This window comes from Centruroides vittatus, unplaced genomic scaffold (genome assembly GCF_030686945.1).
Source record: "Centruroides vittatus isolate TY-2023 unplaced genomic scaffold, ASM3068694v2 contig_10, whole genome shotgun sequence".
Taxonomy (NCBI): Eukaryota; Metazoa; Arthropoda; class Arachnida; order Scorpiones; family Buthidae; genus Centruroides; species Centruroides vittatus.
This window is the reverse complement of record NW_027120658.1, coordinates 6,865,797-6,881,679: the sequence shown is the minus strand read 5'-3', so window position 1 is coordinate 6,881,679 and position 15,883 is coordinate 6,865,797. Positions and strand designations below refer to the sequence as shown.

At 26.9% G+C, this 15,883-nt stretch overlaps 1 protein-coding gene across 3 annotated transcripts in view; it reads right to left on the bottom strand.

Moving 5' to 3' along the window:
- The window catches only part of LOC136978770 (glycine receptor subunit alpha-2-like), a 29,394-nt gene extending 16,706 nt beyond the window's left edge, over positions 1-12,688 (bottom strand). Inside the window, exon 1 of one of the 3 annotated variants that reach the window (XM_067274689.1) lies at positions 12,465-12,688. In XM_067274689.1, the coding sequence (XP_067130790.1) occupies positions 12,465-12,547 (83 nt within the window). In that variant the 5' untranslated portion in view covers positions 12,548-12,688. Of the gene's footprint in view, positions 1-2,615; positions 2,661-3,283; positions 3,432-12,464 lie in introns of those variants that run through there. The other 2 variants (XM_067274624.1, XM_067274756.1) reach the window with 2 other exon arrangements.
- Between the last annotated feature and the right edge of the window lie 3,195 nt (positions 12,689-15,883).

The following is a 15,883-nucleotide window of genomic DNA, read 5'->3' as shown; positions in this document are numbered from 1 at the left end:
TTGGATTTATTCCATTAATTGCTTAATTCTAATTACCTTTTAAATTTTTTTAGATTTAGATTTAAAAATTCAATAATAATAATAATTTTCTTTCTTATTTTATTTATTTAAATTTGATACTTTTTTTTATAAACTTATAAAATTTTAATGCTTGAAATAAATTTAAAATCAACTCTACAAGTTTTTTTTAACAAAATTTATTATTTTATATTAAATAATCATTTATAAAGGATAAGATATTTAATGTTTTATTAGTAAAAGTACAGCATAGATTCAAGCATCTTGTGTTCTAAAGTGAATACCGTACGAAGAACTGTTCTTAATAATATTTAATAAGTTACATTTATGGGAATAATTAATTAATAACCATTAAATAAATTAGTTATTTAATCACTAAACAATATAAATTTGACTACTCTTAAGTAATTTGAAATTTTAGAGTCGAAACGTAGTAAACAATCGCTCCACTTTGTCTCTAAAAACTTAAATTCTTGAAATAATTTTGTATTGAATTATTAAAAACTTACCTTTTTTTAAGTAGAAAAATTTTACAGAAACCTTAAGTAAGACTTTTACAAAAGAATAATAAAGTGGATAATAAGAAAGCCAAGAAAATTATTCATAAAATGCGAGTTTTAATCAAATTTAATAATAATAAAAAAGTTGGCAATGTTGTTGCTAGACTTTTCCGGCATTCTTTATGTTTTCATCTCTAATAATTGCTACCATTACCTTCAAGTCTTCAGATTAGTTCAAGAGATATTAAGAGGGTGGACCATATTTCCCGAACTAATGGTCTGATTTTCCTGAAAATTTCTAAAAACATTTCCATCTAATACACAAATCTCCTTACAAAATTACAGAAATTTTTGACGCAAAGCATAGGAGTTATTAAGCTTTAAACTAGTTGATAAAATCCTGTCCCCCACACTCTAACATCCATACACACAGAAAAAACTCCCAACTTCATCGCATTTATCGAATTTTCAAGATTTCTGAATCCGACAAAATCTTGGGGGTCATTTATTGACCGATTGTCATTCGGTTTCCTTCTGTTATATAACAGCCAGGAAAGTAAAACCAATGACATAATTTATACTTTTTTTTCCAAAAACGAAAGTTTTAGACTTTATAAATAATAAAATTTCCTTAAATTTATTTTAGGTTATAAAAATTCTTAATAATTTCAAGAATTTAATCATTAAAGAATAATAATAATAATAATATAACTCATTAATCGTTAACGAAGAGGAGGTAGCAATATTATCATATTTAATTAACGTGAAAATCTTTAACTACGGAGATAATGACCAATTTGCGTATTTAACAACGATATATTTTTAATATTTACTCCGTTAAATTCGAATTTTAGTTAAAATAAATCTCACAATATCGATTTTTTTACTGTTTTTTAAATAAAGGAGATCGTCGAATGTGTGGAAATTTTGGGTTGTCGAATGACTTCAATTTCTATAGAAAAGGTTTTTTGGTATCTCTTTAAGATCTGTCAATCAGTCTTGAGCTTGAAAAGGTGGAATATTTATCTGTAAGAAGTCGGAAATTTTGTTGTAGAAACGTTTTCGATCGAAAGAAAATCCACTTTAATGGATTAATACCGTTTGCTCGAACGGAATTTGGATGATTAAAAATTGTTTTTTCTATCGAATTTCCTCGTGAATTAATAAATATTTTCTACTATTTAAATAAAATTTCAACATCACGCTTTATATCTTATTATAATTTATAACTTTACTACCATCCAACATCTCTACTACTCACTTTATCACTAAATCTACTCCTTTAAGCCCCATTCTTTGTATAATAAAAATGACTTTTCTATATATTTTAATTATCTTTTATATTATTGGTCTATTTAAATCGTACTTACATGAATTAAATAACTTAAAACTGTACCTAGTCGGATCTCGAATGATGCGTGTTGTAAGTGATGCTAAAGAGTAACAATTGTTCCTGCTTTGGCATACTTATTTCCATAATTACAACCCTCTCGAGACTTCGAGAAATTCCCATAAGTGTCCCTTAATATTCTATACCATTCATATAAATGTTCCGTTAATTATTATTTTGCTTTAGGGGGTTCGTTTTTACGCTCCTCCGAAGGGAGGGAGTAAGTTAAAGAGAGAAACATTAAACATTTAACTTATTTACTCAAAATTATTTTAATAATAAGAATAAATTATTTTATCCGTAAAGTATATTTTACTAAATCGAGGTTATTTTCATTAAATGCGAGAAAAACCATTCGATAGTCATTAATAAAAAATCAATTTTTGTTGGCGATTTTCATTTCTATTATTCTGCTCTATTCTTCCTTCTACTTCTTCGAATTCTTTTATTAACTTTCCGTTAGTGACAGTAAAAACTTTAAGGTCAAATGTCACACAAAATTCGTGTCTCAAAACTTCATTCCTCCGTGTTAAAATCCTCGAGATTCGAAGCTTAATTTGGATTAAATCTATGTCAGTTCGATTAAATTTCTCGAGAATCATCAACAGATACATAAATATACTTTAGATTTTAATTAAAATTTAGAAAATATCAAATAAAATAATATTTTATTATAATAGAAAAGAGTTTACTGTTATAATATTTACCAATTTTTAGATTTAGTTTCGATAATACAAAGTATTTCGCACTCCAAACTTTAGCAATTTTCATCACAATCTGCTCCTAAAGCGAAATTCGAACGAGATTCCCACATAGAAAAGGACCGACGAAAACAAACTAATTTACTTCAATAGAAAACATTTTAAATAAAAAAAATTCACTAGAAAATACAATAATTTTTCAATCTTCATCGGGATATAACTACATCTTTCTTCATATTTTAAATTAAAAAATAAATTAATTTTTTATAAATTTTTGGTTGCAAGTTTTCGTATCTCTTACACAAGAAAAGTTTTGGAATTTATTAGAATTTCTTTTTTGCATTCCATTACCGCCAAGGTAATTTGTTTGCACACCTGCCGATACTGTCAAGACGAAAGTGTTCCATCATTCTCGCTTATTTCATCCCATTGAAATTCTCAAATGATGAATGGCATCGTCGTCTTTAGATCTCAAATTTCCGATTCTAAAATGAAGAATTTTCTATTCTTGAACAAGGATAAAGAAAAACATAATCTCTCTTTCTCTAGAATATAATCTCCTACGCTTTCTTCGCGATTACTTAGGATGTCTTACATCGATACATTTAAAATAAAATATAAGAAATTGACGTTAGAGAATAGCAGAGAATAGCAAGAATATTTCAACTACTTACCCGTAAGTATAAGTGAAGACAATCAAGAATGAAGAGAATGTGCATTTAAATACTTTTTTTCTAATTAATTCGAAGTAATTATGGTACATTTTTATAAAAATTTCCTAAACTAGGATATAGTTTTTCGTAAAATAAATGCAAATTTCTTGTCCGAGTTTCGATTATTTTAAAAAGAAATATTCGAATTTCTGAATACTTTTGAAAATAGCAATGTTAAATTTTAGAATTGCTTGAATAAATTTTATAAAGATTACATTTTATGCGAATAAAATGTAACTTTTTACTAATTTAACGTGTTTAAAAAATGCAATTTTTTTCCGCTGTTTTTATGTGTTTACTTCTCATATACACTTGAATTCGATGTGTTTTTGCACACATGAACATGAATTTCAATTATTAAAACAAAATTCTAAATTTGTAAAGAGTTAAAAAAACAACTTTCACTTTCCTTAGAAGAAGAGGAGGAGGAGGCATGATGCGATAAGGCAACACACACTTGGGATATCTGCCAGCGGGGAGTGCTTCCCAGGAGGACTTTCAATGGAAACAGGCCCCTATTTAGGTATTATACACATGTAGAACAACCAGAAAATTTACTTGGCCAATCCGTTTGTCAGATCGAACCCACGAACAATCATCAGTGTTTAGTGGTTTTATCCATCTGGCTTCTAGTGGACACCTTTCTTTAGAGAAGTATTCAGAGAAAGACAGAAAGGCATAAACCTCTTCTTAGTTAAAAACAAATGTATATAAGTCTTTTAGAGTGTACGATGAAAAATATTCGCACTAACCTATACCCGCCTACCTACTAAGAGACTTATTCAGGTATCATGCTAGAGAGGTTACCTGAACAAGTCTCTACCTTTGATAATTACACCTTTAAGCATGTATATAAACAATATATTTTTTTATAACGAATGATTCCCTAAATAATGCTTAATTATGAATAAGAGCCATATAAATTCTCTAATAAATATTTTTTGAAGTATTATTTTTACTTAATATTCGGATGTCGTCATTTGTTATAATTGATATTTCATTCAAGTGGCAAGTCAGATAGTCGCTTTCTATTCCAAATGTGAATTTTTCTTTCATAATATTCGTTTCGAAACATAAATAATAAGAATAAAATATGAAAATATCATCGTTTGATATAAAATATACGAATAATTACTGGAAACAAGCAGCGACATACAGACAAACAGTTCGAGAATTATAATCTTATGAAACTTGCTACGAATAAATTATGTATTCGGCAATTATTTTATTTATTCTAACTAATAAATTGAGTTTCAAAATACATAAATCGAATTGTTTGTTATTTGTTGTTTTTTTTATCTTTTAACTAAGCATTAGTTAAAATTTTGCATTTATTTAAAATTATTTTTCGAATTCGAATTCGGCTTTTGTATTTACAACACCATTCCTAACCGTTGATCTACTCCAATTTACTTAAATCACACTGCATAGAAACGTCACACGTAAATAGATAACGACATTTATATCGATTTTGATTAATATTATTTATATAAATACCCATTTTTCTTCGTTTTAAAACAATTTATACTATTTAAAGCCTGATATAATGTTAAAAAATATTTATCTTAACCTAATTTGTCTCTTATTATATTAAATTATATAAGTAATTAGTTATAATTAAAGAAAAGTTTAAAGTGATAATGGATTCCACGTGTATTAAGAGGATATGATATTGTTTATACAGGTATACTAGAGCCATATGCCTGGTTTCTATTTCAAGAATAAGCGATTCAGGTATATAAATAATTTCAAAAGCTAACTTTTAACACGAAAATGCACTTTTGTACGTAACGTGAATATAAATATGGCAAAATCTTTAGTTTATATTAGAATTTCTCGTTAATATGGAAGAGTAAAAAATGTAAAATAAATTTATAACACCTCTAAGCACTCATAAATATGCATATATATCATAAATATGGGTTTAAATCATGTCTACATGAAAAGGAAATATTGTTAAATTTTTTTATAATAACTTTTATATATTTCTTAGATATAACAGGAAGTTGGTTATTACATCTATTTGAATACATTTGCTAGAATAAACCTAAAATAAGTTCATATAAATATATTCTTACGTTAATTTTATTGACTTAACATTGAAAAAAATTAAACAATTTTTATCATTAATTGAATAAAAGATTTAAAAAAAACATTTCAGTTTACTTAACAATAGTTTGAATCATTTATATGTTAATATTTTATTAGCATATAAATTAACAATTACGTTAATAGTCTAATATATGGATGCATTAAATATTTTAAATTATCTATTATATACACGTTAATTTAGATTTAATAGCATAAATAATCCTTTAGTAATTATATGGATTAAATTGTTATATTGTAGATAGTTCTCAGTCTCATTTACAGGTCCTAAATTACAAACCGAATGATTTTCCATTGTAAGTCACGAATAACTCATTTAATCTTAATATTAAAATAAATTATAGTCATTGTTGCCGTAAAATTAATTTAATAATTAATCATTAATGTTTCTCAACCACAAAAAACGAGAAATTTATGTACAGCATCACCTTTTCCATAACTATCCGCAAAACTATCCAGTATCTTCAAGTGATGCGGAGGAGCTTTTCTTCCTTCGTATCACTTGAAGATGTTGGAAGAAGTTTCTCGTATTTAAGTATTTACTAATTTTTCGTGCTTTAAAACCAATATAATAACTTATTTCTTATTACAATATTCAACTATCCTTTCAATATTTGAGATTAGTTTCGGTTAATTCATTCCAATATCCTTTGCTCCATTTTTATTCCCAATAAAAGTATTTCTACAGTAGACATAGAACGAAGTAAAGAAAAATAAATAACAATTCTTTACTAAATTAGTATCAAAATGTCGATTTTTTCACTAATCTGACTGACAAAAGTATGTGATAAATTCGAATCTCTCGTATCAACTTCCATTTTGAGTGAAAAGAAAATGTTTCCATTCCAAACGAAATGTTTTGGAAAGAAACATTTTATTAGGAAAAGTTTTTCTAATTGAAAACATAAATCTTTCTGCCAGATGATAATTTCACTTTAATATAGAAACGGATACTAAATTCTGTTTTTTATAGTATTTTTGTTATTAACTTATAATTAATTGGAGTTTTTATATATATACAAATGATAAGATAGGAAAACAGCGGCTCTATATCAATCGAAAAAAATCCAGCAACGAGTTGCTTAACTTTCCAGGCAACATTTAAAACTACGTGTGGCGCCATCTGTTACGATATTTTATTTTAAAACTTTTTATATTTTCCATTATTATAAAATGGCAGAAAGCTTAAATTTGAAGGTATGGATGAGTTTATTTAAAAAATTGTAAATGCTAATAACTAGTAAAATCGTCATTAAGTCCGGCCCTACTGGAGATACGACACACGACTCTCTTTATCTCTCCACTTCGGCGACCTTTAACCACCAAAATTTAATAACATCAATCCCCCTAATACACAAACCTCCCTGAAAAATTTCAGAAAAATTCGACAAAAAGCACAAGAGTTATTAAGCTTCAAACAGAGTGACCAAAATCGTGCCCCCCACACACGTTAACATTCTTACATATAGAAAAAACACCCGAACTTATTTGCACTTCTCGACGTTCCAAGTTCCCGAGTCCAAAAATATAAAAATTTTGGGAGTCATTTTATGACCGATCGCCATACTTTCCTTCTGTTATATATAACAGAGGGAAAGTAAAATGATTTAAATGCTCGAAAACTGTTCTTTTCTTTAATAAAATTGGCCATTCAGTCCAAGTGATATGTTTATAGAAAGCGGGAAGACAAGCTGGAAAGGCATGTCATTCTTACTTTATTCTATTACGTCAGATTGATGGATGTTCCAGTATTAAATAGCGAATATCATTTCTTTTCGTATTTATATTGATCAATTTTTCCAAAAATATTTTATCACTGGACACTAAAAATACATATATATATACATTCTCGCTTGTCGGTGTCATTTCTATATCTGAAAAGGTCCTAGGAGAGCTCGGACTCTATGTAAGTTTTTATAATGCATCAACGACGTTCTTGCATGTTCAATGCATCGATACTCAATGTCTTGGATCCTAATGGATTTCGAGTATTGGAGATAGTTATATAATGTATACTTATCAAAATCAAAATACAGTATCTCCTACTGTATATATTATATATAAATATAATAGCGGTTTGCAAGAGCATATGGAGGCTTGCACTTACAAGGTTGTTTTATAGAAGTTTATATAAAGTAGTGTTTTTCAACCTGTGGTACGCGTACCTGTAGAAGTATGTAAAACACTTCAAAGATGTATAGTTCAATATCTTATACAGGGTGTAAACACAAACAATGCATCAGGCTATATCTGGCATCTGCTACGTAATAACTAAATGAAATTGTACTGGAGTAGATGTAAGTAGTAGTGAGCTGTTGACTCGAGGGGTCGAGGTCATGCAAAGCCTCATATGGTTTCATTACTTATATTTTACTGTGTCCAGCCGCTTTTCTTTTGAGTATTTTAACCGGAAAAAGTATTCTACTGGTCTTGAGAGGCTCTACTAATTTATAACTTAAATTAAGCCATTATCTTTCGTAAGACCCAAGATCTGCCGCCATGTCCACCATGTCCATGTACTGTACGGGTGCAAGGCTTCCAAACTAACAAATAGTCCAAAACTGATTACCTATATTCTAGTGCAATTGCATTATTTACGTAACAGGTGCCAGTTACTGTATAATCTGGTACAATGTTCGTGTTTATACTCTATATATTTCTATAGGTCTAGGTTCAGCTATTTTAATTCCTTTATATCGATTAATTAAAATCCATATTAAATTGTAAATTAATAATTAAAAATCAATGATAATGGAGCAATTGCATAGAAGCTTTATTCACGTCAGCGATTTAATAATTAATTAAATACCTTTCCAGTCCACTATAAAACACATAAACCCATGTTATGATGTATAGAGTACATGAAATTATCTGTTTTCATGAAAGGATAAATGGACTGGAAAAAGTTGGGAAGCTGATATATTGTAAAGTCTATATCTCACGATACTGTAGATTTAGAATCCTAATTAATGTTTATTTGTGCCTGAGACTCTTAAAGACACAAGAGCCTACTCAAAAGCCTAACTAAAGCTTCCAGTCTACAGGCTAACTATTGAAAAAATAAGTAAATTTTACCGTAAATATTAATTTAAACCGGCTATTTATTACATTTTAACAATAGAATCACTGAATGACTCACACTCTACATATTTTTCTATGAAAATATTATAAAAAATTAAATGAAATTACTAATTGCACAATTTTAATAATTGTTTTGTAAATTCCTTCGTCTAAATATCGAATTTAATTATTTATTAACAGCGATCTTCTATAGCGTAAGCAATATTTTAATCATTCCCATTATCATAATTAAATAAATGTAGATAAAGACTAGAGTTAGCTCTAGGACATAAGCTACGACGGTTATCTTCATCTATAATTATTATCGATTGTTTTACCTCTCGAGTTTTGTTAATAGTATTTTAATGATTTATAACCACTTTTACGTAAATAATTCTTACAGAAATAATACTCCTTACACTAACATTTCCCCAAGAATAAACACTCTAAATTAATATCAATTCTACTTATTTAGATAAAGAACAAACCTAATTATTCGAGGAATTATATATAAAAATTTGAAGAATATAATTACAATTTGTAATTAATCGATCAATTTGAATATCTTCGTTACATTTTGTTTTGAAATTAGTTATAGTAGTTAAGAAATTCCCAGTTGAAATGGATTCATGCCAAATTCTTTACGTGTTTGGATCCGTTGGAGAGATTTTTTATTTTAATTCTTCATAATTTTTGGCAATGAATCACCCATTACACACAACTATTCGTAACTGTCATTAGACATTAAATAATTATGATAATCAAAGACTTCTGTATAATTTTAATTTTCAACGATCGTGTCCATCTACTAGAATATTTATAAAACTTTTTAATAAACTTAAACTGTAAATAAATGTCTTTAATATTATTTTAAAAAATTAAACTAATTTTAAAGTTTATTAACAATCAGCATCATATCTACAAATGTGATTTACGATCTATTAGTTTTAAGTACTTATAATTTTCATAAATTATTAGTCGTGTTCTTCCTCATCAATTATTTCAACTTTTTAATATTAAATAAACACGAATTTTTAAATATTTCTGCCATATTTAACGTAAGTAAGTTATAAAAGTTTTAAAAATATATTAAGTTAATAGATAACTTCTTAAAATTCTTTAACAATCGTTACGATTCTTATTTAAATAGTGAATTAGATGCAGAATAAAATTAGACTTATAATTACAGTTTTTGCATAGATAATTATAAATTATTTAATTAATTAATTAGACAGAGCAAAGAGCATCCTCCTTCTTTTTATCTTCCTCTTCATCGTTATTTTCAACATCCTCCTCCTCAACCTCTTCATCCTCTTCCTCATCATCATTATCATCAACATTAGTTTATATAAATAGTTATAGAGATATGAAAATTTTATAGATGATATATAATTTATTTAAACAACTATTTAATGAAGAATCTAAACTTTTAATTCAATGAACAAATAAAAAATTAAAGATAAGAATTTTAAAAATGAATTTTAAACTTAAACATATTAATTTTTATTTATTTAAAGTTATCTTCCATCAATTTTTTATTGAAATTTCATTAAATTATTTTTAAAAATTGTGTTTTATTTAATTTAAAAAGTTTCATTCGTTCATTTTTCAAACGAAAAAATAAAAAAATTGATTTTAATAATTTATCCAAACGATAAAAATTTATACGAATAATTTTTATTTAATTTAAAACTTTGCCTTAACTTATTCATTTGATAAATTTAAAAAAGATATATTACAATTTTTATTTATTTTATTAACTAAAATATATTATTAATTTAATATTTTATCTGGATAATATTCATTTATTCCTTTACATTCTTTAGAAAATATTCTTTAATTCTTTATTTTGTATTAATTTTAATTGTAAAGATTTGTTTGTTAATTAATTAATTTATATACAATCAAACCTGTAAGCAATAACCACTGACGACAGCATGAAATTGTCCGTTGTTTGCAGGTTCGACTGTATTTAAAAACTCTGCTGACACAGAACATAATTCTTTAATTTAATACTTTTACATTGAATTTATTAATGTTAATAATGATAATAGATTTTCGTAAATAAAATAATGTAAAATATTTCCTTAAAGGCATTTAAAGAAATCGCACGAAATAATTGTATTTGTGAGATCATTTCATACTTTTAACAATAGATTTTACCAACAATTTTCAAATTTCGTATGAAACTTATTAAATAAAATTCCATTTTTTTTGGAATTTTGTCATACAAATTAGTTTAACTTGTAAAATTCAATTGTTATATATATATATATATTAAATTTATTTTTAAAAAATAAAAAATATATTCGTGAAATTTCTGTTCTTATTTATTGTTACTGTGGTGGAATTATTTAGAAATTAGTTCTGGATAAGTAATTCGAATGATATGATTGCATTTCCGGGTGAAACTCTGTTAAAATTATTTAAAAAATGGGTTTAAAATATAACTTTTATAAAAGAATTCTTAAACAGAATTATAATTAATAAATTTGGAAATGTTTTTCAAATTAAATAATCAATTATTTAACAATAAATTATTACAAAAAATACATATACATTTTTTTTTTTTTTACATTTTCTCTGTTTCATATAATTTTGTTAGCCCACTGAACACTAGTCGAGGGTTCGAACTTCACAACAGGCTAAGTGCAGTTTTATAAGTTTTATTCACGTGTATAACACCTAAACAGGGAACAGTTTCTAATAGAAAGTACTGTACTCTCTGGAGGCACACCCCTTGACAAATCGTCCACGTGTTACATTGCCTTATCACATTAATCCATATAATTCCGTTTTGAAAAACGTTATTAAACTGTGGATTTGAGATATGCGAAAATTAATTTAGCATTTGAACACCGTTACTGTCATAAAATTTACAATAAAAATTTCATTATGGTAAGGAATGAGTGACAACTTTCATTTCAGTTTTCTTATCAATCGCGCAAAAACTCTTTACAGCATTAAAAAAAATAATTAGTTAAATATATTTTAAGTAGGAAATTTTAATTTTAAAAAATCCAGTAAAATATATATATATATTTAAGTAATTCATATTTATAATGTATAGGAATAGGAATATTATTTTCTTTAACTTAACACATGATTAGCCAAAACCATCCTCGTATATAAAAATTTATCTGGATTTCTTCCTCCTTTTACGATGTTTTCTTAAGAAATTCGTGCTTGAATTCGATAAATTTACTGTAAAAATAATCCTAAGAGTAAACATATTCCGTAAAGAATTTTCATTTTCGACATCCTTCACCCTGTAAATTAATGCAACTTACAACGCAAACCATCGAATTTTTTACAAATATTCGATTGGAAAAATAACATAAATAAGTTTATTACATAATTTTCTAACTTATAAAGTAAATTTTAATTAAATTTTAAGCTTTATGATTAATTTACAACGAAGCGAAAGATGTTAAAGCAGTAAATGCAACTTATACTAGATGCTTAAGTCTCTCTCTAAATTACTTTAAAGTGATTTATTATCGTGGTCATTTTACAAAATGAAACAAGGTGTTCAACTGTAAGAATGAGCAGATAATTAAAAGCTACCTTTAATATTTCACTCGATTTATTAATTTTTTGCTCTATGCACCGTCGTTACCAATGAAAAACTCCAAATACACTCCGTTTTTAACGGGGGGTGTAATTGAGTTTTGCTAGTTTTCTGGTATAGTTGCTGCACTTTTTTATGTTTAAGAGGATTAATCTTAATCAAGGATGAAACTGTAACTTATAATATTTCAATTTTAATTAAATTCGTAAGAGATAAACAAATTCAGTGTAAGTAAGAATGTGAATTATTCGTTATAGAATAGTATTTGTAGCTTTATACTGTTAAATTTAAGAAAATAAGTCACGTAAACAAGCGAATCTTTGACGTAATCCTCGTTACTTATCAAACTTTACGGATTATTAACAATCGAACAATTTTATAAGAAGGAAAACCAAATCTTACCTATTGACTTCTGTAGATTCCAATCGCACCGTGTAGTAAGAAACAAAAAACGTCAGAAGCTTTAACGGTGTCGAAAAGATCATGGTGTTGGCACGCGCGGAGTTGGAATGTTCAATGCTACCGTTCCTCCGATTCACAACATATTGTTTTATGCGGTGTGACGTCGACGTCACATGTCACGACGCGAAACACCTCCGTCGCATTCGCTCCTTCCGGTAGCTGCGCGTTAATCGACACAACGGTGGAGAAAGGAATTCCTTCATTGGCCCACGTCAGTCACGTGTCTACTCATCGGCCTGTTGCTCGGAAGGTGGAATTTGAGAGATTGGCACCGATTGTCAACTATTTTTATTCGACCCTCCGCAAAAAGCGGTCGAGTGAGAAGTTTTCGGGAAGGTTTGCGAGTAACTAATTTTAATAAATTTTTTAATTTGTTACGGAACTCCCACTAGAAAAAATAAACGTAAAAAATTGAAAAATGGCAATAAATCTTGGCTGAAGATTATTAAAATATTTACAAGAGTCTGTCGAGAGTCGGCAATTAGAAGATATTAATAGAGTCATAAGAGAAATAATTGAATTTTGAAAGTTTCCTTTCATTAGTGAAAAAATCGAAATAGATAAATAAAATTGGAGATTTTTGTTTGAGAATAATTTATAAAATCAAGAGAAAAAGATAGATGTTCAATCGATCGTTGGAGTAGATTTTCGCATTGTGTTCAATGGTCCGGGTGTGATTGAATGTACTAAAGGCGTGACTGACTCCCAAATACCAACTTTTGGAATTTCTTATTTTGTTTTCCATGAATTATTAAATCAAGATTAATAAAAATTTAATTTTTCTTTATATTTTTCAAAGTTTCCGAGAAATCGTCCTTATAGAAGCTTATATAACCTAAATGAAAAAAATAAATTCTTTTTCTTAAGTTTTAAAATAAGATATTTGTTTAAAAAAGTAATTTTCTTGTATTAAATAAATAAATATATAATTATCCTGTTAAAAGTTTACTCTAATTAATCTGTAAGAAGTTAATAACGCACGTGAGGTTTGTCTGTCCGAAAATTATTTTTTAAAACATGTACAACGATAAAAATATTTTCTTATTGTTTTATACTAATAAAACCTAATAACGATCACCTCCCAACATCGACCACCTCTAAGTTGTAAGCAGCGGCCATTTTTCAGGAACTTTCTTATGTAAAATAACCTCCAAACAACGGCCATTTTTTGATTCGTCGTTGGCCGTTGTTCACAGGTTTGACTGTAAATATTTTAAATTTACTTATATTTTCTTTTATATTTTTCTATATTTTTAATCGAAATTATTAAATGTAAATAGAGCGTATACAATTATTTAACCTGAATTTTGTATTCTATAATTGAAATAATCGCAAATAAATTTATGATATTCGTAACTTATAAACATATTTTAATAATATTAAAATAAAAAATTAACAATAAACGCAATTGTTTTCGTAATAAGAGGAAGAACTTTTATATTCGTATATAATATATTAATTAGCTTTCTACATAAAACTAATGATAAAATAGGACGAATTTCCTAATTTAAGGTTGTTTTATCATGTATATAGGGCAAATATATACTGACATTTTGTATATATTGATAGATATTTATATACTATAATGCTATCTCTAATTGCTATGTATTAAACACCGTTTGATTAACACAATTTCTCACTATAGTCTGATTGATCTTTGCAATTTGACATACAAATATTACATTATTTCCTATTAAAAATGTCAAGTGGAAAGCATCCCGAACTGAAAGGTCCCTCGTGCAAACTGAACACTTCAATAATTATCACAGAATTTTGCTAATGTTTAAGTTTACAATATAAATTCCCAAATTTGATATATACGGGGTATTAACTTTAACGTTAAAACAGTTTTATAGAACACGAACATTTGCAACGATTATGGTAACTTGCATGTATGTATATACACTAAACATCTAGTTAAGTCTCAATTTGTCTTACTTGTTAGTGGTACCTCTTATTTCGAATTTAATTCATTCCAGGAGGACGTTCGTAGTCCGAAGCAATTTCTTGACGAATTTGGCGTTTGAATTCCGAAGCGTTCGAAGTACGAGGTACCACTGTATAAGATAATTAATAAAATCCCAGGACTCGATTTTTATATATTTAATAATTTGAATGAATTATCTCGTTAGAAATAAATGAAAATAATTAAAAAATGAACAGGTTCTACTATTTTATTTAGGAAAAATAAGGTAAATAAACGTAGAAAAATGAAAGAACTGAATAACATATATCACACGAGAGAAGAAACACTAAATTAAAATATAAAGTTGTTTTCATCTTTATTTCCTTTTTCGCGCCTTCGGGATCATACAACATTGTAGAGAAGGGTTGGATCTTCTCTTTGAGGCTCTCATCTTCCTCTCGGTGTACAAAAAGAAAAAAAAACTATTAAAAAATCCCTCTGGTGATGGTACAATTAAAATTATAATTACAAATATAAATAAAATTCTAAAACGACAACCCTCATCAGACTATTGTTGGATCCCACAGGTATGAAGAAGAATGAAAGATAAAGACACTTCTATTTAATTTAGTGTTTCTTCTACATGTGTGATAATTAAATGCCGTTTTTCTATGTTATTTATATAATAGATCCTCGATTTAACGAACTAATTCGGGGTAAGGGTATCTTCTATTGCTGAAAGTTCGTTAAATCAAGAGTGCTTTAAAAACATATATTAATAATGTGTAAGGTGCATAAGTATGAATAAAACAATATTATATTTTATATCGAGTCATTTATAGGCCTATTTATTGACTGATACAACCTCTTAGCATGATCTATTCGTGAATAAAAAGGAAATTTTTATCCGTTAAATCGAGGTGTATTTCCGTTTGATCCGTTAAATCGAGGATCTACTGTGTTTGTAACATTTAATGTGTTTAACCCATTTATTATATTATATTAAGGCATTTTATTAAACAATTTAAATGCAATGTTATAAACAACCACTCATTAGTTGTTTTTCTTCTATATTATAGTATAAATATATAGGAATTCTCTACATATTTATTAGTATAAAGAGAAAAAAATTTAATATAATCGATTATTATAAAAACAAAATTCTTTTATCTATAGATTATTTTAATAAAATTATTTTTCTATTATTTTTGTGTTATTTTATTATAATTATTGCACAATTTTTCCTTAAAACAGAAGAAATAATATGAATTAAATGTATTTATAAACATATAAATATAATTAAACGACGTCATACCTATATTTAAGGTAAATAGATCAATGATGAAGGTAAAAAATATTATGTAAGAATGTCTGTTGACTATTTTATTGTAGTAAGTTACTATTTTGTCCTATTTATAATAGAATTGGAAAATTATTCGCGTATTATATTATT